This window comes from Rhea americana, unplaced genomic scaffold (assembly GCF_003343005.1).
Source record: "Rhea americana isolate MKP2758 unplaced genomic scaffold, rheAme1 scaffold_42, whole genome shotgun sequence".
NCBI lineage: Eukaryota > Metazoa > Chordata > Aves > Rheiformes > Rheidae > Rhea > Rhea americana.
In genome coordinates this window covers 1,335,655-1,363,281 of record NW_028186557.1, presented here as the reverse complement: position 1 = coordinate 1,363,281, position 27,627 = coordinate 1,335,655, and the positions used below count along the sequence as shown (strand labels likewise).

At 38.3% G+C, this 27,627-nt stretch overlaps 1 protein-coding gene across 1 annotated transcript in view; it reads right to left on the bottom strand.

The window, feature by feature from the left end:
- ESR2 (estrogen receptor 2) overlaps positions 1-23,152 on the bottom strand; it is a 33,486-nt gene extending 10,334 nt beyond the window's left edge. Inside the window, exons 1-4 of the mRNA XM_085314988.1 lie at positions 22,719-23,152; positions 16,049-16,224; positions 13,119-13,235; positions 2,629-2,928 (exon numbers count right to left, since the gene is read on the bottom strand). Of these exons, the coding sequence (XP_085171114.1) occupies positions 2,629-2,928; positions 13,119-13,235; positions 16,049-16,224; positions 22,719-23,152 (1,027 nt within the window). The remainder of the gene's footprint in view (positions 1-2,628; positions 2,929-13,118; positions 13,236-16,048; positions 16,225-22,718) is intronic.
- Positions 23,153-27,627: the final 4,475 nt, after the last annotated feature.

Here is a 27,627-nt window from a genome sequence, read left to right as displayed (position 1 = left end):
CTAAAATCACCATATATAATATAGGGAAAAACAAAGAGATTTTCTTTCAAGTTTGGTCAGCATCAAAATAATATCCAATAATAATCTGAAATTGAAAACAGGCTTCTTATCCAGCTATATAAAAGCAAATATCTTTACAATTAGCTTTACAGAATATAAAATTAGTGCTTACTAGGCCATTGGCAGAGAACTCTTATTTTTTTTCAAAGCCTTTACCTCCAGGAACTGGAGCATAGATCTAGATGATTAATTCTTGGCAAGAACTTTTTAAAATTGTGATCTTTTTGTCCTGAGCTTTAGTCATCATGGTTATTTTAAAGAAAAAAAATAAATCCACATTCAAGTAAATGCTCTAACTGCCATGTTAAATGGTAATATTAATTATAAATGGGAACACATTAAACATCACATCTCATTTTGGCACTGTTCTAAAATATGCTTATTTCTTTTCTACGTAACACAACTGATCAGAAAAAACAAACATACGTGATAAGTGTCCACATTCCTCAKAACTGTTTGAATGGTTTTGATAATTTCAACAGATTTTCTTCATCCAATTCAATTATTGCCAAGAAAAAGGCTTGATGTCTGACATATTTTGAAAATAAATTAAAAGTGAGCAATGTAAAAATCTGCATTTGTTTGGACTCTGATATAAAACCAACACATGCATTTTCTTTAAACCAACACATGCTTCAGAAAAATTATTTTGATTTGTCTGACTCTGTTTTTTTAAAAAAATTGTCATAGTTCAAGGAAACAGAAATAAGAACCCACCTCAAAAAGAAAAAGTCTTTTTCTTCARTCAAAATTTGTTAAGATGAGGTAATTTTCTAAGACTGTTTTTCCTGTTCCCCCCCCCCCCCACACACACACAATTCGCTTCCTATCAGATTAACAGAACTGCACAGAGTCCTCAGAAATGGTACCTTTCAATCCAATATTTCTGATTGGACAGGAAAATACACTAACAAACATTACTTAGTACTTTCTAACTATTTTCCTTTTCAGAGTTTCTTAAACCAGGAAAAAAAAAGAATTAAGGATTTGGGCATTTATCTTGAAATATTCCACATTAACGGCAAAAAACCCACTGTCCCTTTGCAAGTGGCTATAGGGTTTCAGATGCTCATACTGTGCAAGTGTCTTCTCCCAGCAGTGCAGCAGCTGAACAGGAATTTGCAAGCACCCGGCAGCGCAGTCAAGACACCACACCTGAGCCCTCCAACACAGTGGCTGAGCAGTAGAGATTGTAACCTGAAACTAGGAGATGGTGCCCAATAGCTGGAGTTGGCAACATCTCCAACCGCTCTACCCAGACCTGAAAGAGGAGATGCTTCCATACTCATAAATTCTTAGTTTAACGATATAGTCTCCACCAAACCTGTCTTCTGTACTGAGCACACAGTTCATCATCAGATGTAAAAAWTAATTTCAAGCCTGCCTGGATGCGTATTCAGGCAGGAGTGAGTGTCCTCCACAGTGCACARTCGCTCGCTCACACCATGACAAGGCCTGCGGGCATGCCACTCTGCCAGCACGCGCTGGCTGCCCTCAGCAGAAAATCCAAGAGAGGAGCCATCGCATGCTGTCTCCTCAGTATGGATGGACATCAGGTTAGGACTACCGGGTGCACTGCAGGACACATTGGCCATACAGAGTACACACTGGCAGAGGGATCACTTCTAGCAAAGTTCTCTTTCCAAAGCTAAGGATTAAGCTCCATGCTGCTACATCTCTGTCAATTGTTTGAAGTTTCTTTTAGCTCGCTATTATTTAGTTCGTCACCTTAGCTCTTGCTAAAGAGCAATAGTCTGTAGTTTAGTCTATGCCCTCCAGCAAGTTTTTCTGCACAGTTTGCCAATTATCTTCTCTATGCACTGGCTGCTTTTATTCTAGCTTTTATTCTTTATTCTGGCTGCTTTAACTGTGGGCCCTTCAGATATTGACCAATTACTTCTTGATTGTAAGGAGAGAAATGGCCGATTGCCACGACACTATGGCCACACTCAAGACATTCCAGGTTATAACACACGCAGCTGTACTTTAGTGCACGTTCTTTATGTTGCCAACAACCAAAAGCATCCCCATTGATTTCTGTTTTGAAGGAGAGCACACGATAAATTCTGAGATCAATACTATTCCCCACTTAGCAATCTGATGCTCTTCTGAAGTAACTATGTTAGCTGAAGCAATTACAGACACTCAGTGCTTGGACAATCTTCGTCAGGTTTCATCAATCGTAACAGAAACCTTTCATCAGGGTTCAAGGAAAGAATTTAGTCTTTTTTTTTTTTTCAAAATAACAATCTGCGTACCATCCTTTTTTATGAAATTTCTGTAATTAGATTAATAAAGGATTTATAGCTGATGAGGTGGAAACTGCATGCAACACTAAGTATGCTTTTTATCTTATGAGCAAGTATTTCACTAACACAGTAGATAACAAATTATGGGCAAGGTCTTTTGTCTAAATACTCTCAGATGAATTACTGAGAACAAAAAAATTGTCCATTACATTTTTAGAATACAAAGCTTAAATGTTCATGCTATTACTTCAGGGTAGAGTACAGTATGTTAAGGTAACAGTGTTGAACACTATAAACAAGAAAGGATTGAAATTCTTACCAGGTATTTTTTTGGCCCAACCGATCATATGAACCAGCTCTTTGTCTGCCAGTTTTGTCAGGGACATCATCATGGAGGCCTCTGTGAATGGTTTGCTGGGACGACTCACCAACACATTGGGAGGYTCAGCTTCAAGTAGAGTTAAAACAAATTGCTCTGGACTGACTGTGCTGAGGAGGATCTCTTTTACACGGGTTGCCGTCTCGCTGTATTTCTTAGCTTTGCCAATGCAATGCACTTGATCTTCTGAACTACGATGGCGGCGCAGGATCCGATACCCACAACGTTCTCTTCTTGAGCCTGAGACAAGATGTACATGATTACACTGAGGTATTTTTTTCTCTGTGTTGCCTTATACAAATCCAAATGTTTGGGGGGAAGCAAAAATACCCTCTAATATTGAATGATCTAATACTGAAATAAAGTTTCAAAATTCCTAAAGCATTCAGCATTGACTTAACCTTGTTTCCACTGACTTTGGCTGAGGTTTTTGTTTATTCTACTAAACAAAATATTACTTAAAAAAAAAAAATTATTTTTGAACTCCAGTAAACTAATTTTAAAAGTTCATGGGAAAATTCACATTAGCATCAACAGGAGATAAATTGTGTCTTTACATGTAAATAAAGATAGCTGTTTATTTCTGTTTTAAAATTTGACTTTAGATGTAAACCGAAGAAAAGGAAAAAAAGAAAAAAAAAAAAAAGAGTTCTGAAAGTCTGAGCAACGATACAGAGTAAATGCCTCAGCCAGAAGCACAGTCGAACCTCACTGCCAAGCGGGTGTTCAACTAGGGACTTTCCCAAGACGTAGCCCATTTTCTCCCTGTGTCTTGTTAAGCCAGGGGGAGTTTCCCTGATGTGAATTCAGATCTGGTACATCCAGAAGGCGTGAGCCCGGTTTTGCAGTGCTGCATGCAGAATGCTTTTGCACAGAGTAGTCAGGTTTACAAAGCTTTTAAATTCCAAGAGTTAATTTATAGCTCATTAGGAGAAGAGCAAACATTCTTTGACTCTCTCACTCTCTCTATTATCATTGGGATCACCGTTATTTGTTCTTGAATAGCTGCCATGGAAAGTGCCTAACCTCCCTCCCATCCCAAGAAGAGTATATTTCTGCCTCTTCAAAAATATGGTTGCAGGATTTGCTAAAACATTCAGCCATGGCTTCTCTTCCCCTTACTCCCTTAGCATAATCCATAACAAGAGGTATGTTTATTGATTTACAAATAATCCCTAGCAGTAAGTAATGCAGAAGATTTTATCATATTAAAAAGCAGGACATTTTGAAACTACTAAGTTTCTAAATAGATCATCAGACTGAAATGCTCCAGCATTTAACATTTTAATATCACAACTGAATTGCCCTCTAAATCACACAAAAGTCAATTTTTTTGTGCTAGTCATCAACACTTTTACTGAGAGATGATACTCAAAGGTTGAATTGTCATATGTAAAATTATGTCTGTGCTACTGTAAATCTGTATCAAACCAATATTTATTATTGCATACATAGAAACTATGAAATCCTAGATCAGAGGAATAGGTTGCCTCATTTGATTTCAATTCTGTAACAAATTTAATAAAAGCATCCTTCCATTTAGTGTTGCTATCTTGATGTTATTGCAGTCAGCAAACCTTCTGGAGCATTATCTAAAGGCTTTTCACTATAGTCACAGAATATTGTTGTTATTTGTTAGGTCATGTAATTAAAAGCTTATCTCCATAAAAACAAAGAATCAGAGGAACAATGAAGGTGGAGGAACCCCAATAACCTACCTGGTGCAAAAGAGCACCCTGACTTAGCTATTCCCAGCACTACGATACAAGAATGATCAGTCTGTGGTATGGATGTGACATGCACCAGCTAGTCAATGGGAAAGGCCTTCCAGTTCACCTGAAAGGTCTAGAAGGTCCAAACCAGCTACCAAAGAGATCACAAGATCTGCAGGCCAGCTACTGCTAAGGCCATAGGTTTGGACCAGCTGCCAGAGAGATCTGTTTGCACATGTGTGTGCACACCTGCACAAGGCAGACAGGAAACTAGAGGACGCAGGAACCAGATACTGAATAGCTGAGTGTCTAAAGCCAATTACTGAAGGGTCCCATACTGTGCACATCTCTTCCTGTGTCCATCTGTATGGGAGGAAGTCTCAGTACCAGCAACTGGAGTGGTGCTGCTGACCTTGGAGGTTCATGTGTCCCAGTGCCAGCAACTGGGGACACTTAGGGAGGCAGGGGTCAGCTAACTGACAGACTGAGTCAGTCTAACCCCAGGTACTGAAGGGATCCATAATGTATATACATAATTACTTTCCACTTACTGGCTTTAATCCTRATCAACCAGAGCCACTTTGCTCTTCGTGTTTGCATGAGTGCTGTGTTTTCTGTCCGTGATGATCTGTGTGACTGGCTGTGTATATGTGCATTGTATGTATGTGTGCCTAATGGGCATGCTTGGCTCTGCTGCTGGCTGGACCGAGGCATACGGTAATGCAGCAGTCTCCCTTTCTCTAGCTACTGGAGTCCTCAACTCATAACACTCTTCACCCACATCCACCAGAGTTATATGGACCATGAGTTGTCTACAGTCTAACCAGACACTGCAATTCTGGCTCTCAGATTCAGTCAGTAAAATAAGAGGTTCAAACTGAGACCCAATTAAAAAAAAGGGGGGAGGCAGGGTGGATAATGTGAAATCAGTTTAAGATGCCATTGACAAGGCTTGGTCCTGATAAATAAGACACTGAGCTAATACAGATGGTCTGTGGTGGAGGTTGCTCAAATGAGGTGGCTTGTCAGGTCAGTTCTTTCTTAGTTTCGACAGCTGTCAAGCATTTAACATTAACCTGTGAGAAGGATGAGATGCAAAGGCCAGTCAGGTACAACCTGAAGGCACTGAAAACACGGGATAAGGACTAACAGAATCTGCCAGGACTTTAAGGATGTAGAACTTAACCCTGGCATTACTGCTTGCTCAGTGAACCATCTCAGATGTACGATGGCACAGAATGGGCATTAAAGAGGCTCTGAACATTGCAGCATTCCTTTACCTGGAAAACCAAGAGACTGGAGAAGACTGATAAGCAAATCTGGTTCAAAGCACAGTCCTAGGGCATGGAGGAAGTTTATGAAGGAATCTCTGTAGAACCAGGCATTTGAAACACCTCGTGTTATCAGCTGGAAATACAAGCCTAAAGTCTGCACCACTGAATGGATGTCTTTGTGTCCCTAAAAGGAATATGAGTGTGATGGGGTAGGTTGAGTACTGACAGGCAATTTGCATAAGTAATGGATCAAGGAGAAACAATTAATGATTTGAAACCCAAATATCTTTAGCTTAGCTAAAGATATCTAGCTAGAAGAAGCTGCAGAGCAGCCAGGAGAAGAGCAGTCAAGAACAGATCACATTCCAGAAGAGAAAAATCAGAGCTGGAGACAGTATCTAATGGAAAAATTAGGAAATGAACCTTGATGGTGATACCCCACAAAAGGTCACCTGCAGAACTACACAAGCCACAAAGCAAATCTCTTCAACCATCAGTATTGACAAATCCTTCCTGTTCTGCGATTCAAAGGACAGTGAGGTGTAGACTAATTTCTGTAAAGAAACATGGATGACGTAAAACTCTGTGCTAAGCCTTATTTTGGACTAATGCACGAAGGTCAAGCGGAAGATCTTGAAGTGCTCTGTCAGCTTCAGAAAGACATTACAATGGCACAGCGGGCTGCATACTGCTCTGAAGTCATGTCACGCACAGAAGGGTATGTAAATATTTTCCAGCAGGGATAGCAAAGAGGAAAGGTCAAAAGTGACCTAAGCAACTGGATCAAAAGTACAACAGCTGGACACAGACCACAAAATGCTAAGGTATCAGGGTGCTTTATCTACAGAGAGATTTAATGGATCTGACCTCTATATGAACAGGTATGGTCAAGACTGCAGCCTCCAAGGAGGGAATGGAACTAAAGCAGAAAGCAACACTTCACAGAGGTCGCATAAAAAGCCAAAGCACATTGAACTTTAGTATCTTTGAGGACAAAACAACCAAAAGAGCACAGAGGGCCTAAAAACTGTAGAGAGAAGGGTAGGGGAAGTAATTTTCTAGAGCTGTCAGAAAATACCAACTGCTTCAAGACATTTGTAACTTTTACGTTCCCGTACCTGGTGGACATGTGAAGCACCAAGAAAGAAAATGCATGAAGAACAGCAGTCGTTAATTTAAATGTATCAAAGTTGTTCAGCTAACTGAAGGGCCAGCTTCCAAAATGAGAAAGTCCAAAAAAGGACTGGTATGGCTGGGATGGGGGGAGAGGAAGGGTGCTATGGATAGAAAGAAGTGCTCAATGACACAAGGAGGAAGAAATTGCAGCAGTTTAGACACTTCGGCCATAAGAAGGGGAGACCAGACAAGCACCTGCAACCAGCTGATTGCAGTTCAATTCATTTTAGTTGGCACTGAAGCGAGCTAAGAGCTCCGGCAGGACTCAGCACACCCCGGTTAATTGTCCTAAGGTGTTCTGGACTCTGCTGTGCTGCAACCCACACGGTGAAAACAGAATCAGGCCTTTGGGGCTGAGCACCGAGTTATCTTTTCAAAATATCACGGCTGTAAAGTCTTTCAAATAACACTTTGTAGCTTAACCATAAAATAACTGCACAACAAAGTGATCAAAGAATTCAGTAAAGTTCAGTAAAGAGTCCAGCATTCTGTTCTAATTATTCCACTCTTGTGCAATTTTAATCTCAGTAGCTGTGCTCCATACTCTACCTTACAGCAATTCAACCCTGGTTGTGAAGTTTACTGACAGAATGAAAGGTCTCAATAACTAGAGGGTTATTACTGGGAAGTAGTAAGTCCCTTTAAGTTACTTGAAGTTATTCAACTAAACCAAATTTCATAGATAACGAGTACCTCTGTTGAAGTAGTAGCATGTAGTCTATTAAAAAAAAAAAAAAAAGAAGAAATCAGCTTGTATAATCGCATCTCCAGTGCAGAAAAAACAAACTAGTAGAATCATGACAAAAACCTCTCTTACTAAATACACATACACTTATATATAGTTGGTGGAGAAAAAATACAAAGCAGGATATTGAATTATTGCTTGTATTTGGTTTAATTATCATATACTGTCAAAGCAGGAAAAGCCTGATTCATTGACTGGCTCACAAAAAAAACCCATACAGCTCCTCAGTAAGTAAAGAGATACCATTTAATTTTTTTTTTGAAATACAAACAAAATAAAAGACAGCATGCATTACAAGATTACATAGTTACGGAAACACAGTGTTTTAAGCTTGCTAGTCAATTGACATTTCAAGCAGTAACAGCCTTTCTAATTAAAGCGCCATTTAAACAATGTAAAAGAGCTTCTGTGCATTTATTTAAATCCAAAATTTATGCAGGACAGAAAATACTACTTATACACCTGTTAACATTTGAAACACATGTATAAATGTTTATAAAACTATATATTATAAATAACTATAAATCAACTTAGTGTTTGGCTTACCTAGACACGGAGATCTGAATCAATCTGTGCAAAGACACATCAATAAAATCCTTAAAATATCTCAGCTTAGAGACTCTTTCTGGCTTTACCACAGATTCCCTAAATAACCTTTATGAATGAGAAATAGCTACGAAATTAATTCGGGCAATTGGAGAAGTGCATAAAATGATCAAATCCCGCATTCCCACAGCACTCTTCTGATTTACAGCTATTCTTAGCACATGAAAATAGCTGTACTCAGCTGAGAAGGTTGGACCAGGGGTGAAACCTCTAGTTACGGTATCATAGGCCATACAGGTAAATGATCACAAGAACATAAGAAATAAGTCACACCAAGAAGTCATTAAAACGAGCCTGCTGTTCGCTCTTCCATGGACAAATCACAACACGTATCATTGGCAGTGAAGCAAGGAATTTTTAAAGTAACTCCTGGTTTACAAATCATTTGAACCTGTGCTCTGGCAGGTGAACCTGCTGCCTGATATGGTGGACAGCTACCAGACACGCAACTCTCTTAATATTGATTTTGGTCCCTAGCAACTGCTAACCAGTTCAGCGGGACCTGCAGATTCTACTGTTGAATATATTATAATCAGTTTTTGGAAGTGTCTGAGCTTAAAACTTGCCCTTCTCCAGTAAGCATTAGTAAATGATTACCACTCAAATCACCTCTGAAAGCAAATGCAAATATTCTCCTGTGTCTATAGCAGACAGCAGCTTCTTTTTCAGGAGGTCTGCTTTATGAATACGGGCATACTCAGCAGAACACGAGCTGAAATTACAGTAATTTCTGTAACAGCTCAAGTACAATTAATACATCTGATGTCCAGAGAATATCACAAAATATTTTTTTCCAATTCACTTTGTGTGCAAAGTGATTTACAGCATTTCAAAGTACTATCTAGAAACTGCACTCAACAGTTAAGTACAAGAGAAAGAGAGCTAAATCCTGAACTTGACAACTCATATCAGCCCATTGAGTTGTCTCTTTTTCCTTATGCAAACCTAAGGAATGACGCCAGTATTCAAGGAAGATATTTATCCATTACTTTTTAGTATGGCCCCTTACCCCCTACTCCACCTAAAAAAGGAGTTGTATCTTTGGGACATTTTCAACATATTAGGAACTAGCACTTGTAGAAACAAAGATCCACACAAAAAAAAAAAAAAARAGAGAGARAGAGAGAGAGAAAARAAAAARMAAGAGAWAAATCTAGTCCAAGCAAGAAACTGAAGACTCATTAAGGAAAAAGGTCTATTTGAATCTCTGCTAGCGAGAAAGATGAGTACCAGCATATCACTACCAGAGTGGCTAGAGCAGAATGATGAAGTTACTCCCCTCTTCTTCACTGCCTTGGGCAAATAGCTAAGCCTATTTCAGGATCCYAAGGTAAATAATAGAAAGCTACAAAAAAGTTCCATTTTACCCTGATCCATTTTATTTGAGTTTGCTGGGCATAATTTACTTTTAATTTATCTGCAATAATTCTGTTTTCCTTGTTCCAGATTGCTCCTGATACCAAAATTTTGTTGTTTAATAGCTTTCTCAACTGAAACAGTAAGCTATACAGGCTTCTTACAGAGAACTGTGCAGATACAGCCTCTAAGACTTTCATTGTGCTTTTGGCAATGATGGTATATCCAGTAAGAAAATCCATTTTCACTTCAATAAAAACACCCCTAACCTAGCCTCCACAGAAATATCTCCAACTCCATGGACTTGTTAACTTGACTTCTCAATATTTATGAATGTAGTGATGTCCAAGAGAAGTTCAGACAAGGAAACTGCAAAGCAGTATTTTCCTACTGCCTCCTACTGTTTTAGAGGGGCACATACTACCCAATCACATTTATACACAACAACATACCCCTATACACACACACACACACACACACACACACACACACACATTTTTTCCTAGGATGTCTATTGAAAATATACAAAAGTAGAGTTTTAAAGATTTGATGCAAATGGTGTAAAGCTTATGAAGAGCTTTCCTAAACTTGCAAAGCAGTAATTGAGGCTCTTTTATCACTTCTGCTGGACAACAAGTCTCCACCAAGCTAATATCCACTTAATGAAGCATTCTATACTGTCCAGAGTTTTAACAGATGTGAACCAATACATTCACTGAGTGACCTAGGAAAGGAACAGAGAGACTAGGAAAAAGCCTTCATTAAGGAGAAAATGTACTCTTTTATGGCTTTCTAGAATAAATGTACTCTTTTATGGCTTTCTGGAGTAAAAAAGGGGTATTAAAGCATAGCTCTAACGGCCTCTGCAGGAAATGGCATTTATGTTTTATGCAAGAAGTACAGTCTTAAAATCTGTCTGGTTTAACTGTCTGTCAAACACTGGCTACCATGTGTCCATGCATCAGCTTTACTCACAGACGTCTCTTAACTCATCAGGTAATTGAGACAATTCAGGCCTGATTAGCAAGCATGAAATTTTTATATTCCTTTCTCTCAAATTAAATTCTTAAGATTCTCAAATTTCAACACTACTATTCTGAATACTAATTAATTTAAAAATAAAATTCCTGTTAGTTATTATAACTAGCAAATGAGCACATTTATAAATTTCAAAGCATCATTTCTGGCCTCACAAAGTCATTAGTGTCCAATAAATACTCATTATTGTAAAGGGAATTTTTTATGGATATGTGAAAAGATTAAAAGGAACACAGGCTAAAACATAAGCAGATATTATCGTTATTTATTCCTTGTAATACCACAGTGTCTATAATTTCTAATCACAACCCAGGACTCCACAGACAATTAGAATAAAAAGATTCACTTATGGGAAATACTGTGGAGGACAGACTTTTAATATCACAGTGGAAACAATCTTTACAGAACACCCTCCAGCTCTAATACTGAAAGCTGGAAACCACTCTTGGAAAGACTTATACATTCAGTAAAATTCTGTGTCATAAAGATGAAAAATGAGAGAGCAACACTATTCAGAAAGTAAGGTTTTCAAAGGAAGTCACATCTGCAAGGGTAAGGCTTTTCTTTCTGGCAGCCAGCACCAAGCATAGCTAGGAGCATGTTAATGAAATACTCTGCTAAAGCTGAGATGCATCATCAGTGCAGAGGCAGACAGAAACTTCCTACAGAAAGAGCGAGCCGACGTGAGTAATAGAAACAAGATGTACTTCAGCAGTATGAAAATAATACTGGGAACAATTGAGGTTGGAGTTATCAGCTGGAAGTGAACAAGGAGGCTGTAAGGATGACAGCTGCTCCTGGAACGATTATGAAATGCCAGTGGGATGCAACCAGGAAAAAGCAAACAGGATCCTGGGTTGCATGTAGAGCAGCCCCCCACCCCCAGCAGGAGGGGGTAATTATTAATGCTACTACCCTGAGGAGAGTTCCCAGGAGTCCTGCAAAATTCTGGCCATCGATATGCAAAACAGACCGTTGCAGCCTGGAGCACACTGAGGGAGAAGCTACCTAAACTTCCAGGGTCTGAGTACCTTCCTGTTTTACAAGAAGGGGGAGATCACTTGGTATATTTAACCTAATGAAACAAAGGTGGTGAGGGGATAGGATTGTAGTCTGTAAGTACAATTACAGTGTTAACAATAAAGAGAAGAAGAGCCTCTAAACTACAAGATAACACCACCACATACAACTACAAGATAACAACACCAATGGGCATTAATTGTCCAGCAATAAATGCAGGTTGGCATTCAGAAGAACATTCCTAATGAAGAAAATAATATTCTGCAAACAGCCTTCTGATCAAAGCAGTGGAAGGGTGAAAACACTGCCTAGCTTTGAAATGTAAACAGGTATCTGCATTAAATGGAATGAAATGAGATGCATGCCTGCAAATCACAGAGGACTAGGCACAGTGACTTTGTCCCTTCCCCTCCAGCGTTCTTATGTGATGCTTTCCTAGCCTATTTCTCTCATGTACATTGACACAATTATAAGAAACAGCAACAAACCTTAACCATGAAAATACATTAGATATTAAAACATGTTCTAAGATATTTTCATCTTAACAGTAACCTTTTAACTATCATCTTAATGTAGAACTACAGTGAAGTCACAGAAGTGTAAGTACAAGAGAGGAGTAAGAGAAAAGGCTGAGTGGTGAAGTGAGCACAAATGTGCGTTGACACTACTTCTTTCGATGAAAGGGATGGAGGGCACCAACTGAAAGTAGCCTGCTCAAAAGAAACAAACAAGAAAAACCCCAAACTCACACAAACACCCAAAAAGTACTCCCTCTCCCACCTCAGACAACAGGTAACCAGAGCTGGTTCTTCATATGACATTTAGTTAAGCTGCAGAACTCCTTGCTATGGAGTGTTATAGATGCTAAAAGTTTTCAGGATTAAATTTATTAAATACACAAAACCTCTTCTAGACCATGAAGTCCAAACAGCTAATTTTTAGAAGCTGGGATTTTGCAACAGAAATTTCACTAAGTGCTAGTCTCATTCTTGCACTCTTCCTTAGACATTCCCGTTTGGCCACCACCGGAGGTAGGATACTAGGCTAATTGAACTATTGCTCGGATGCAGGGCTGCTGTTCTTACACCACATTCAACCAGCACAGAGCACAGTACAGGCTCATTTTCTCCCGTAATAGAAGGGATTTCAGTTTAACTTGAGGCTCAGGCAGCAGCAGTTCTTGGGTTGAAGTTTGGCAGGATGTAGCATGCAAGCAAACCAGCCTTGCAAAGCGTGGTAGAAGTATTATGATTTTCCTGCATTTTACCTATTCCCTATTTTTCCCCCCCAGGTTTTCTTCTCAAATTAAAACAGTCTTTTCTGCCTTAAGAATCAGTGCATTCATTCCTATAAAGCCAGCTTAAACCTTGCTCTAATTACTTGTTGTGGCTTTTTAGGATTCCAAGGGCAGAGGGGAAGCATTAGAAGCTGTACAAAATTACTGAAAGGGGGGAAGACAAAATTCAAGCAAACAATGCATGCACAAACACATTAAAAACTTACCGCATTTCATCATTCCCACTTCATAGCACTTCCGCAGTCGGCATGCCTGGCAGCTTTTGCGCCTGTTTTTATCTATTGTGCACTGATTTGTAGCTGGGCATATGTAATCATTATGTCCTGCAGCAGGGTATAGGAGAGAAAATTTAAAATCTCCAGCAGTTTGTCATTTCCAGAATCCTTCCTGATTTGAAGCACTTCAACTTTTACATATATACATGTCCAAGCTCTATTAAAGTAAATGATGCAAAAATTCATATTTATCCTGAACTTAAAATGTCAATCTATGACCTCAAAAAGTATCTGGCAACATAGACCACCCTTCCCTGATGACTGCTAGATAACTGAGCATCTTCTAATAGCAAGTCATTTTTGAAAGTGGGACATATGCTTTTGTGGAAGTTTATCTCAAATCCCCAACTCTTACTGTATATTGGGATATTACAGTATCCCAATATACAGATGATAAATAGTAGATTTTGTCCCCAACAGTTCAAAATAGAACTATACAAATTCTCAGTCCTGTAAAGATTTGTGTAAACTACAGCTGTATTTACTGAACTGTCTCTCTGATGTGGTGAGCTTTTGGAGGACTGACCCTGCACAAAAAAAAAAAAAAAAAAAAAAAAAAAAAAAAAAAAAAAAAAAAAAAAAAAAAAAAAAAAAAAAAAAAAAAAAAAAAAAAAAAAAAAAAAAAAAAAAAAACAGCCCAAGAGACAAAGAATACAAGTAGAAATTAATGTATTCTGTATAATATGAAAAAAAGCAGAAGATAAAACATTTAGATATTCTGGACAAAAGTTTCTCTTATTTGAGTCAGTTTCCACTCTTTCTGTTGTCTTCCCTTTCCCTCCATTCTCCTCCAAAAAACCCTTTGTTGTCTTTGATTAACCAATAAATCGATCAAAAAAGTTTATTATTGTGAACTAGACTTGACTACACTCTCAAGCAAATCACCTCCTGCCAAATACTGGAAGTTTCTCTTGAAGTAGTTACCTAAGGATACAAAAATATTCACTCACTTACATTTCTTAATCTATTTTCTGTCAGGTTGTTTTTCTAAGTTATTTTTTCATTTTTTTTTTTAAGAATAGATCAGCTAAAGATACAGCAGTCTGAGTAGGTTGTTTTTTCTTGATTCATGAGCAAGTCCAAGAGTTCATTTCCCCAAGAGTGATTATTTAACTGAACCATTGTGACTATTTCCTTGCAAAATTAAAATAATTTTAACCTTGAATTTTTGAACCTACAGTGTTTTAAGAAGAAGAGATCAGGTTACAGTTTGTCCCACTTCCTACTGGCAGATGCGACTGAAAAACAAATTACTATTTATCACTCTTCACGCAACTTGGGGGGAAGGAGGAGGGAGCTCTCTGCTGCACTGTAACTGAAGCACACAAGAGTATCAAGTGGTTTAAAACTCCTGTGGCCTTGGGATAATTTAGTTTGCAGGCAGATGTTCAGAGATGTAGGACCAACACACTACATTACAAACCTGGACAAGCAAAAGAGACCACACACAGTTGCCCAATCATCTCATCTAATTCTGTCCACTTTCCAAAGCCCGAAAGTTTTTGATTTTTTTTAAGCAACATCTTTAATAAGATGTTGCTCACTACTCAGTTGTAGCTGAGTGCTTGATAACACTTTATGGCTTGAACTTGCTTTCATTTATTTGAATTACAGACAAATGTTATCTGACAGGGGGCATTAAGGTGTACAAAAGGCTACAACGGGTAACTTGTTTATGGACAAATCACCTGTGAGCAATGCATAGCAAGGAAATAATTTTCCTGACAGAAAACACTTTGAGATCAAATTCAGTCTGCATTTGTGACAAACTGGGGACAAAGTTCTCTTCAATCATTTTAGAATCAAAGGGACTTACATCACTTTATAGATGTTGTTATTTGGCCATGCAGAACTTACACAATAAATTGAAAATGCAAACAAGTTTTGAATCAAGTTTGATTCTAATGGTGACAYGGACTCTGTCACACTGAGCCACGAGAAAATGCCTCAAAGTAAGTAAGGCTTTGTGCAGAAGAAGAAGAGAACATTACAGACAGCCAAATGACAGGAGTTCCTGCAGACCCTATGCCCGCAGTCAGTATCTAACCTGAATCCAAACAAGTTCCCACCAAGAGGCCGTAGACTAGGCCAAAGAACACGATAAYTCGAGCCACAGCTAAAGACATGAAGTGGTCCAAAGCTCCAGTATGGTGTACAAGCTACTCCTTCAGCCTGTGGGCTGTGATAGTAACCACGGAGCCTTACACTACATGCAGCAGTCACTCAGCAGATTTGAACCAGATACCAATTATTTGAGAATTTAAACACTGATCTGCAAATTTTAGAGACAGACAGTTCTTGCCAGAACAAGAACTACTGCAATGTAGGGTGTGGAAGTAAATAAACAAATACATGGGATTGAACCGAGTACTTTCTATGGATTACCTATGGCTGTATTTTATTTCCTACATACCACATAGATATTATAGGCTATGATTCAACAGCTCCAGGCAATATACTCCTCATAGAAATAGTTCCTGGCAGACAAAGTCTTGAGACAATTTGTCTATTATAACAAATCCACAGTTACTATGTCTGCCTCAGGACTCAAACTGCAAACAGCTTCACAGGTCTGCAGGGCCATCCCACTGATGCCTTTGCAGAAGTGTTCTCGTGTGCTACGCGTCCCATCTCTTCTCAGAAGAAATCAATTACTCAGTTTATAATGTTTCCAGATCTTCCAGACAACATAAGAGCCAACAGATAAAGTAGTCAAATCATTTTTTACCCTGTTTTCAGCATGCAGCATGATACACCAGGATTTTAAGAKATCAGTTCATTACTAGATCAACTGCTGCAGCACTTGATCATAGGAAGAAAAATTTACTTGAGCAAAAGGTATCAAAAGCTGTTTTTCCTACCTTGAATACTTCTTTTAAAGAATGCTTTGCAGCCTTCACATGACCAGACTCCATAGTGATATCCTGAAGCATAGTCACTGCAGACTGCACAGAAGTGAGCATCCCTTTTTGAGCCAGGATTGTTTGCAATCGGGCTTGTACAGTCATTGCCATTAGTTTTTCTTTTTAATGTGTCTCTGATAAAAAAGAAAAAAATCTGTTGCAAATCTGTAAAAAATAAATCTAGCTGTATTACAAAAGGCTTCTTATTTTTCACTGTCTTCAATTTTCTCTTTGTAGAGCCTTGCTATTACTGAAGATCACGTAGTGTGAAACAGTGTTAAGTGTTTTTCTGGTAAGATTATTTAAAGCACATATTCTGATCCCAGGGCTTTCGATGATGGCTGACTAGAAAGTTCAAAACACTCACAAGCATAAAACTTTACTGCTGATGTGACATGAACGCTGCAAAAATCATATGGAACATTGACAAAACCTGAAGAATTCTTAGAAATGCAGCAGTCCAGCTGCTAATGATCGCACTTTGCCTTTAGAAGCTTAATACAGAAAGTGCAAAACTGTCAGGCAGCTTGGATTGACATGATAAATACCACCATGAACAGAACTTCAGTTGCATCACACAGTGAGCTACTAGCAAGGGACAACTCTAGCTGAAGCAATAAATATCCAGTCTCAGGTAGCTCATCCTTTAAATAAGGCTCAATTCATTGAGATGCTGGAGACATATTTTGAGAAGTGAATATGAGACCTATAAGATCAACTTAATGTTGGACAAGGTTTTCTGTTCTAGGCAACCACTCATGTGGATTGTCTTTAATGATGGAACTGATAAATAAAAGTAAGTCTGAACACAAGAAGAATGGAGAAACACAGTTAATAAAATGTATTTTGCAAATCAATTTTATTGCTCAATATAAATTAATAAGATATATCCATTCTTGAAGTGCTCCAAGTAATTCCAATTGCAATTCTTACTGACTAAATTAAAATTAGAACAGGATAAAAACATGAAATAAGAGTCAATTCCTGACACCAAGATCTTGTAAACAAACAGTAAGAGGAAAGGAACTTAGATTGTCACTGGTCTGGTTTTTAGGACAGAGGAAACACATTCATTGTATACGTTTTCTCCAGACTTTACTCTGTCTTACCTTACTGGTCAACACAATTCCTCACTAGAGAGGACATAACATTGCATGCAAACTCTCAGTAGCAATTTTGTCAACCGCAAAGCTGCACAGTCAGTTTATAGGTATAAACTTCAGCACAGAGGCAGAGGGAAGAAATCACAGAGTTTTCCTCAGGTGCCTTCTAGCAGGGTTAAGGAAGAAAAGAAATATGAGCCAGGGAAAGACAGTAGATAGCATCCTTCACGACTTCTAAAGAACTGGGGTGCCTTTCCAGGGCAKAAGAAATCTGTGTATCAGTGAGAGCAAATTTAAAGAGAATGGCAGAAACATGCTGAAAGTGCTGTCAAGGAGATTTCAACTAGCATATTAAAGCAGACTTTATACTGCTTTTATGAGAGGAGATAAGGACAAACACATCCATATCCCAACAAAAATCACGCCTTCCCTCCCATGTTTCTCTAGGGGAACCCACTTTAATTTTCTGAGAGAAGATTTGGATCGAAAAGGTGGTTCTCTGAACAAATTCTCATACAGGAATTTAAGGTATTTATTGTAGACTTGAGTTACTGCAAAAACACAAACTCACATGCAAACACTCATTTGTTCAGATATTACAGGGAATAAAGCCTATTGCAGGGAATAAAGGTGATGAGATGTTTAAGAAGCTGAGTATTTGATCACACACACACAGTTAGCTGATTGCCAGATTCTGAGTCAGGAAGGTATCTCCCATTCTGGCACACTGGGACAACCAGCGTAGGGGAACTCTGCCTTATAATAACGGGAGTGTACCACATGGYCCATAAACTGCTACAGTGAGGAAGAAACAGCATTGCTGTTCCTGCCTCCATCTCCCTGTCTTTGGAGGGAAGAACATAATTTGAGGTTTTACATTAGTAGCAAAGGTATATTTTTAAGTTCTGCTTGGGAATCACAATCCCATTGAGTGATTCAGAAGAAAATTAAAAATCAGCTAGAGAGTGTTTCAGTCCCTGACTGATACGCTGTAGAGAGCTATGTTTATTGTCCCTGCTAAAGCACAGAAATGTTATGGCTGAAAATAAATAAATAAATAAGCACATTCCACACCATCTCACTGATGAACGTTGCTTTTTACCTWCCAATCGTGAGAAATGCTTTAAACTAAATAAATAACACTTTCTTTCTCTGTTTAAAAGTTTAACAGCAGTCATCCTGCACACACAAAACCTACGTGACTTCCCCAGATTGTGGTAAACAACTTGCACACCGAGCGGCAATCTGGAGCGCGTTCCTCCTGCAGGCTGAGCAGGCATCAAATATGCTCAGCCGCGACAGCCGCAGCATCGTGGCRGGAGGCTCAACGCCAATCTTTTGTTACCGCCGTCTTTAATAAGGACAACGGACCTAGGAAATAGCTCAGAGCTTTATGGTACACGACCATTACCTTGAAAACTTTCTGATCAGACAGGTTATCCCTAGAACGAACAGCCCTGCGTATGGTTAGAGGCCACTTTTCAACGCTTTGGGGCTTGGAGGACCTGAGCAGGCTCTGCAGACGAACGAGCTGCCAGGTCCTCCAGAGGGACTGCCACGAGGTAGCTGGCTGGCTGCCCAAAAAGCTCCCGGGCCGAAGGAAGTAGGCACATGGGGGATGTACCCTGGCTGCTACCGAGCCACACACGCAGTCAGAGATTTATCACTTTACATCTCCTTTTACTCCTCTCCACTCTGTGACCATGGTTTCTATATACAGATTTTATGTTTCCATAAAAGATTTAAGATTTTGGGCAAAGTGACAGGGCCATGATTTCCTACTGGTCAAAGATGACAAATTGATTGCCTTAAAAGAGAGGGAAATTGCAAGGGTATTTAGGTTATTCAATCTCTATTATGTTTCTTAATTGCTTCTACCTTTGCTGCTGTTTAACGAACATGCCACACTTGGAAAACTTCGGTGCAGACTGCTTCAGCTTTATATTAAAAAGCTGAAGTATTAAAAAGTATGGCAAAGATGTGACCTAGAAACTAGCAGGATTTGCTAATGGCACTTGTCATGAGTCAGATTTTTTTTAAACCTAAGCTATTGTACATTAAAAAAAAAAGGAAAAAAAAGAAAGAGGGAGAAAAACACTGAGAAAACGAAAGTCTGGAAGTAAAAAAATAAACAGTTCAAATTTTATCACTTCTTAATACTCTTTCCTCCCTCGTAGGTACCTCTGGCTCATTCAGTGCCTGGGGATGATTCAGTCCCATACAAACCCGAGCTGCACGGTGCCCAAGGCTGTGCCCAAGCTGCCCCACTTTCCATGTTCATAGGCCTGCCCTGTTCAGGGCACAAGAAGTCAAGAGTATCACTGATCCAGTTTACCTGGAGAAAAGCTCAGCAACTTGCAGAATACGTGCAAGATGTTGGGCAAAAATCAACCGAAAAATATTTTTCAGCCATTATCTTCCTGAATTTCCTAAAGTGTTAATATCACACAACTGCAAATATTTTTATCTCCACAGCACAGGTTCTGTTACACTCCAAACATTGATTAGTATGCTAAAAATCATGTCATAGCTATCTCACAATTAAGGGACAYGGGCTGGTATCTCCATTTTATGATTAAAGAGTTACACAGATTAAGCTAAAAGATCACCTCAAAAAGACTTCAAGATACATTTGAGAGCTCTACAGAATGAGCACCATAAAAAAAAAAAAAAAAAAACATTAGGATAATACAAACAATTACGGTTTCAAAGCAGGGTTTAAACAATGTATAAGACACTACAAACCAGGTCACACTGAACAATAACACAAATGAAGTTACTAGATTTTTGATTAAGCAAGCATTGCTAGCCTGTACATCCAATAAACCTTTATTTATATATTCTATGTGCCGTTACTGTCAGAAGCATAAGGAAAATGATAGAAGGAAGAAGAACAGTTTAAGTCCCAGAAGCATCACTCTGGCAACCTCACTGAGATTTCTTAAGTAATACCTCTGTCCATTTGGAATATAAACCTTTTGTTTCTTTAATTAAAAAGCCTTTCAGTTATGGGATAAAGACAGAAACCAACTCCAGCTTACATGCCAGACTACTCTTAAATAACTTATAATTATGCTGTCAAATTTCTTTTCCCTCCATATCGTTTTAATATAAAAGCAGTGTTTGTGTCGCAGCAAAACTTATGAGAATATTTCCATTGTCTTCAATAGATATAGCATCCATAAAGATTCTGCTAAATTTGCATTATCATCAAGTTTACATTTGGTGTAAAAATGGATCTTTATAAATTCATGTCTACTTTTACACAAAATATGACACATCTTTGCATCAGATGCAGCACAATGCTACATAATATTTTCCTTTAATAAAGCTAAATAAATTACTTCTGCATTCATATGATGAATGCATTTGTGAGGAAAGGAAATTTAGGTTCCTTATTTCAAACTGATCTACAAGGAGATCCAAATTAAATAGAAATCACTTTTAGCAAACTAGACCACATCATTTTAGCTAATGTTAATGGAATTTTACACCTGGGAAAATTAAACTAATTTCTCAGTGAGACTATTTCTTAATTTTAAATGTAAAACAATAAACTGTAACAGATCTTACTATGTGGTAGTACCTTTTTACTCACCATTTAGATGAACACCTTTTCTTGAACTAAGCGCTGTGTTTAAAACTAGCTACACCCTACATCATAAGTGTCTTTCACCCCCCACAACTATTCTTTTAAGTTTCAACCTGAAGAACTCTTCCTTCAGGGTATAATCTATGAATCCGTAGTGTCGCAGTCATTGTTCCCATGGCAATAAACACAATGTTCATGACATTAATTTAATACCTCATCGAAGTATAAAGCAGAAGAAAGCACAGGGCTTTTTCCTTTACAGCCTTATTTCAGTCCAGAGATCCACAATAAGGGAATTACAACTCTTGCTTCTTGTGGTTCAAAGTTAAATTAAAAGTCAGTTCTTAAAAACTCTGTACACAAAGGGAGTTTCAGTGTACTGCACTGAGACAACTGAACCACTGAAAAGGTCTGAAGAGTCAGCACCTCAGTAGTTACCTGCTGCTGAAAGATAAAGATGATCCATAAATTTAGATTCCAGTTTTCACTGATACTTTTTCCCCTTTGAGTGAAGTCGTAATCAGCTGCAAGAGCAATAGTCCACACAAATGGCAGAAGGCTGTTATTCACAGGAACTCTAGAGTCACAGGCTTGGTTTCCCTTTATACATGCAGGGAGCATGCAGCAGAGCGCTGGATGCAGCACTCTTGCTTTTGGGTTATTTTAGGTGCTGCCCCATCATCTGGCCAGCTTAAAACATTAACTGGTAGCAGCTTTTCCAGACCTCTCTGTGGTTTGAGATATTAACCAAGTGAGAAGAGTTTGGATATTAGCTTTATTAATGTTGCATCCGACTCTGGTGCACAATATCTGCTTTGGGGAAGCCTTTTGTAAAGCAGTGCAATCTAAACGGCTTCTTCCAATTCACACCCCTAAACTGGATTTGCACTGCAGATCTGCCCATTACTCTTCCTTGACTTCAAAGGAGACTAGTCAAGTGGTCAGGCTGTAAAATTGCTGCATCCCACGAGTATGAAGCAGACTTAGATCTCACTCCTCATCTATGTGCAGGCAACATAAGGCTATCTATTGAAGAAATGTGAGTACTTTCAAAAATAGTCCAAAATCTTTACAAATAATTAGACTAAACCTGTTTCAAGGACATACTAATACTTTTCCTATTGACAGTGACTGCAGCAGTTAGAAAGTCCTATGAATGCAGTTGCCAAAAGAGGAATAGCACCTGCAACACTGTGTTTTTATCCATAAAACAGCTGTTGGGCTGATGAATGAGGTACATCAACTGCTGCTGTACACCTTCCTTATGGTATGCAACAGGAGTGAACGTGCAGAATGAGAACATGTTTTTGCAAATACAGTTTCTTTACAGATGAAAATCCTGTCAGGTGTATCTGCTGTTCACAATAACTTCATAAGCTCAGTCCAGAATGGCAATAAGAAACAACGTCAGACTTTCAACAACAGCACTCTTCTGAGCACGACACATGCTGTTGTGTGACTGTTAGAACTCAAAGAAAAGTGTTTTTTTAATATCAAGTTCACAAAAAGCCTTCCTAACTATTAGATGCAGTTAAAACAAACAAACAAACCTAAATGAAATAGAGTTCATACAATGTTCTATGAAAAGGAACAAAGAATGAAGCTTTACTTCTTTCACTCAAAGGACTTAATTTGCCAGAGCGGGAAAATTAATTTTTATTATTCAAAGTACCCAGAAGCTCTGAACARTTATTTATACACAATAAGCAATTTCCAAATTGAAAATATTCATTTTGCTTAGTGTCAGAGTATAGTTCTCTATGGAGCCATTTGAAAAGAAACCCTATTTCAAAAGTTACAAACACCAAATCAGTCCTGTTTCATTTTTAGAGAGACAATGCATAGAAGCCAAATATAAAAATAAAAATCTTTAGAAAACGAAAGAAAATGTAATTAATTTGCAGTAAAGTTTAAAGAAATCAGTACTACTCACCTATTCACAGGTAGCACTGGCTCCACTGGTCTTGCTTCACACCATGGGCTTTTTGGTTGCTCTGCATACAGAAGCGATGACTGACAGTGCAGTGCCAGGGGGGAGAGATGGCCAGGAGCAGACCACAACACATTTGGGCTTGATGCTTGCCTCACAGATGCACTCTCTGAATCACCAAAATTGCTGGTAATGTTGTAATTCATCATAGCAGGACTGCAGAATGCCATTGCAGAATATTCATGTCTGTTCTCCATGTAAGATGAAGGGATATAAACTGGACTGTGTTCTACTGTCAGCACGGACTGATTACAGCTGTAGGGAACTGGAGTGCCAATACCAGCGGGTGAGTTTTTAATTTCTGTTTTATTGCATCCAATATCTTGAAGTGGCAGCAGCTGAGAAAAGTCCTTGTGAGAAGATGCACACAGGGACATTTTTAAGCAAGACTGAAGATTATTTGTTGTTTAAATGTTCATCCTAAGATACTAAGATATAGTAAAAAAAAAAAAAAAAAAAAAAAAAAAAAAAAAAAAAAGTTAAAAGGTAATAATGCTCTGTCTTGAGTCTTTTCTGTAAAAGAAAAAAATCAGTTAAACAATATAAAAATATTCTATGGAAATACATTATATACAGAATCCAATAGTCATGGTTCAAGTTTATTACCTTTAAGAACAGAAAACTATTTTTAGGAAAGTTCTAATGATRTAAAGACCAAGATACAGGTTCTCTTAAAAAAGAAAAAAAAARRAARRAAAAARRAAGAAAAAAAGAATTCAAGTGATGCCTGAAACAAAGATGCAGATAACAACCTAGATTCTTAGCAAAATGGCTCTGCAGCCAGAGTAAAGTTCCTCTGTCCAAGAGGCAAAATTATCTTACAGTTCACAGTTGTGGAGTGAATGTCCCAAGAGTCAATCATCATTGTAAAAATTCACCAGCTCCTACTCCTGGTGTAAGCATATTTCTTCAGCCTTACCTTTAACAACACTGATGTGTAATAGCAGGTGTTTTGAACACCTTCCCCCCAACACACACACACACACCCCTTCACCTTCCAAAACGAGAACTCCACTGCACACCCCTCTCCAGAGGGGAGGAAGAAAGACGCAACGAGTGTCAGTAAGCAATGTGACTTCATCACCGAGAGGCACTGCGATTCAGCTCCTCCAAACAGAGCCATGATAAAAGCACAAGTCACAACACAGAACTCTAACRATTCCTTAAGTTATGAAGTTTTAGCGTTTCCTGCCATTCTGCAGCCTCATCCTAAATACTCTCCAGTCTTCTCTCATCTAAATCAACAACAAAGATCTTTATTTACCCACAGTAAATACTTCTCACTAGATTTAGGTAGATCCAAATTATTCAAGGAGGGAAAGTGGGGAAGAGGACACCAAAACTATCCTCTGAAGACATTTCCCCTGTCCTAGAAGAATTATTTATAATGGCATTTGAAAAAATATTTATCCTTAATTCTTCACTATACATATCTGAAACTCATTCCGACTTCGATGACAGATGTGTATCTCTCTCATAACTTGCAACACAAAACAACTAAAATAGTACTTGGTTTCCAGCGTGTTCCAGCCCCCAATACTGACGTTGCAGTGCACATTCACATATGGTAATACAATCTTAACACGAAAGAACATCAGATAGTTACAAAGTCACCCACAGCTCTGTTATTTCATAAATGGCTAAAGTATTGCCATGCTGAAAACTCTTACCTCTTTTTTCTCATCTTGTTTCATGTTACCAAGAGGTGAGACTCAAACACAGATTTTCTGAAGCAACAGCAACTTCCTTAGCCCCAAAATTCTCAGCCAACTACGCTGAGCTAGATGGCATTTCTAGTTTGCCATCTTTGGCCTTAATTGACACACTTTTCTCTTTAGGGCCATGATTAAGGGTAGAAGCATTAACAAGAAAACAAGAGAAATTGTCTTATTGAACAAAATAGATGTTTTAGAGTTCTTTATTCAGGAGAATTAAAAAAAAAAAAAAGTTACGACTTGTTTTGGGCTCTGTTAATGAAACTGAAGATATATGTAGAAATAACCAGGAACTCATTCAAATCATTTCAGGCACTACAGACCCAGCTGCTGTTTTTTCCTTTGTGGGAAACAGGAAAATAAGATATCTCTGCAGCTGTTTTCATCCAGCAATTGTTGCACTGGACCTCTAGTGCAGCCAGAGGACAAGAAGCTGACCTCGATTCCACAGAATCTACATGCTTCATTTGCTCTAGCCATGTGGTCCACAGGCTCCTCTAAAAGAAACAAAGTATTATTCAATTTTCGCTGTAAAAGCACTGAAAATATTAAATGTGCTTTCACTCCTATATTATGCAGTGGGTAACCCAGTTAATTTTTGAATACCAGATGATGGAACTAAGAAATGATCTTAAAGATTGTTTTCAGTAGTCACTATTCACCAGTCCAATGATCACACTGTATTCAATGTGCACTTAAAGCTTCTGTGTAGGTAAAGTTGAACGAAATTAGAGATCTCACATATGCAAGGTTTGCATGGATGCTGCAGTAGCACATGGACTGTTTCCACCAGCCAAATCCAGCAAGAGCTGTCTGTGCTAGCTGTGCCCCCTGCTCCCCCTCAAAAGGGCATAGGAGGCAGAGTAGACCCAAACCCTTCTGGGAGAAGGATATGAGAGCTATTACAACACCATCTCTGCCATAATCAGCTAGAGACATTCTGCTAAAATACTTTAATTGTTTCTGTAGCAAACAACTGATCGTTTAGTTTCCCTCAGACCTTTAAAAAAATATATGCATATATATTGTATAAGCAGTGAAAACACAGAGCTAGTACTACACAGTTCCATGAACTGAAGTCAGCTGAGCTCTAAGTTATGCTTTTGTGGAGAGGTAATCCAGGATAATGCAGGATATCCAGGTAAATACAGGATAACTGCTTATTTAGCAGAAGGCTATATTCTCTCCAAAGGAACACACACACACACAGTATGTAGAAATATACAAACAACTTAAGAGAAGAAAGAAAGAAGTTTGTTTTAGAGGGAGGATTTCACATGAGCAGGAAAAGTCACTAGAGCTTTCTTCAAAAACAGACTGCTCATGACTCATTTACAAGAGAAGGGACTCCAGGAGGTCAAAGGAAACCACACTCATGGTCTTAATCAGATTGCACTATAGTAGAAAAATAACAGCACTGGCTTAAGATAATTAACTTGGGTAGTAGAAACAATCTAGTCATGGTAGACTATGTATCTACACAAGCTCATCTCAGGGATAATCCTTATACCCAAGAGAATTTAGAAGGAGAAGCCCAGACCCTCACAAAGTGAAGCTGCAGATATTAACCAGAATTGTTCAGGAGGGCCTCAAAACCTGTAGCTGGACTGTGGAGTTGTACATCTTAAAGAAGAACTGCAGATCCAGGGAACTAAATCTTAAGATTTTGGGCTACAGAAACAGACAAGCTACACTAATACTGATACCTTGGAAGGAAGCAGGACAACATGAAAGCTAAGGGTTGCAATAAAGAGTTGCAACAAGCTAGTATGTTTTTTTTTCCTTCTTGATACAACATCTTCATATTTTAAGCACCATTCATTAAACTGAATAGAACTCCTGCCTGAAATGAACTCCCCAAAAATGAGCAAAGGAGGAATCAGTTATTATTAGAATACAGTCTTCTGGCAGACTGCAAATGTTTCAATCCACTGAAGTCAGTTTAGTCCAGCAAGACACTGAATCACTGAAACACTATTATTAAGTAAACTTTCAACATAGAGTAAATTTTCCATTTGATTCCTTGAGTAACACTTACCATTCACAATCTAAGACATTAAAGGCAGGGTACACATCTGGTGTAAGAGAATACAGTTCCATTGACTCCAGTATGCAGAGGACAGCACCGATATCCATGATGATGTAGGAAAAAAAATGTGATTTCATCACTGCTCTCCCAGAAAATTATGTTTTTGGTCTTTAAACAGCTCTACATATTGAACATTTTGTTTCTTGCGAGTCACCATCCAACACACACCAGATTAAGCACAACAACTATTTAGATGTCATAGTCAAATAGATAGACGGGTAAATAATTAAGCCATCTGACCTACCTGAACAAACTCAAATAGATACACTTAAATTCAAATGCTAGTTATTGCACATTACCTGTACCAAGTATCTTCTTGTAGGAAATTTATTTTATTTTTTTTAGCTTTTGGGAAAAAAAATAGAGAGGGTAGGCTGCCAATTTTTAGAGCCTGCTTGGAAATACAGTAAAAGAGAAAAGCGTAACAATCTTCAAGAAAACAGTGGACTGATGGATGTTCTCAGTGACCATCACATCAACACACTACAACGCATTTAAGATTTTCTTTGCAAGTCACATATTTTGAGCAAAGAATTTTTTGCGAGAGAATTAAGATGACCTTTTTCTCTGCTAGGTTTAAWTTAAAGTGTAATCGTCCTTCCTTCCATTTTAATAGCAGTGATTCAGCAAGCATACTTTCCAGTACCCCACAACCTAAGCACCTCAGTCATCTTGCAAAGCATTCTATTAATATTMTGCTAAGTTAAACTTTGTGCATCTCACTGCAACAATAAACTGAATCAATTTTTTTCAAAAATTGATTGTTAAAGAACACCATTCCTGATGCACAACACAGTACTYGTGCTTCAAGTTTTGTAAGGAACTTATTACTCATTAAACGCAGCAATGTCAGATCCTGCCAACAAAAGTCATATAAGTAAACAAGTTTATTATTACCTGAGAAGTAGTAGATGCAATAAGTAGAGTACAGATAGGGAAGCACAAAGAAAATAAAGCTATCTTTCTAGACCTGAGATGTTATACCCATTCCTGCAAAATTAATAGCCTGTTCCCAATGAGAGCAAGATATCCTCTGAGGAAAACATTG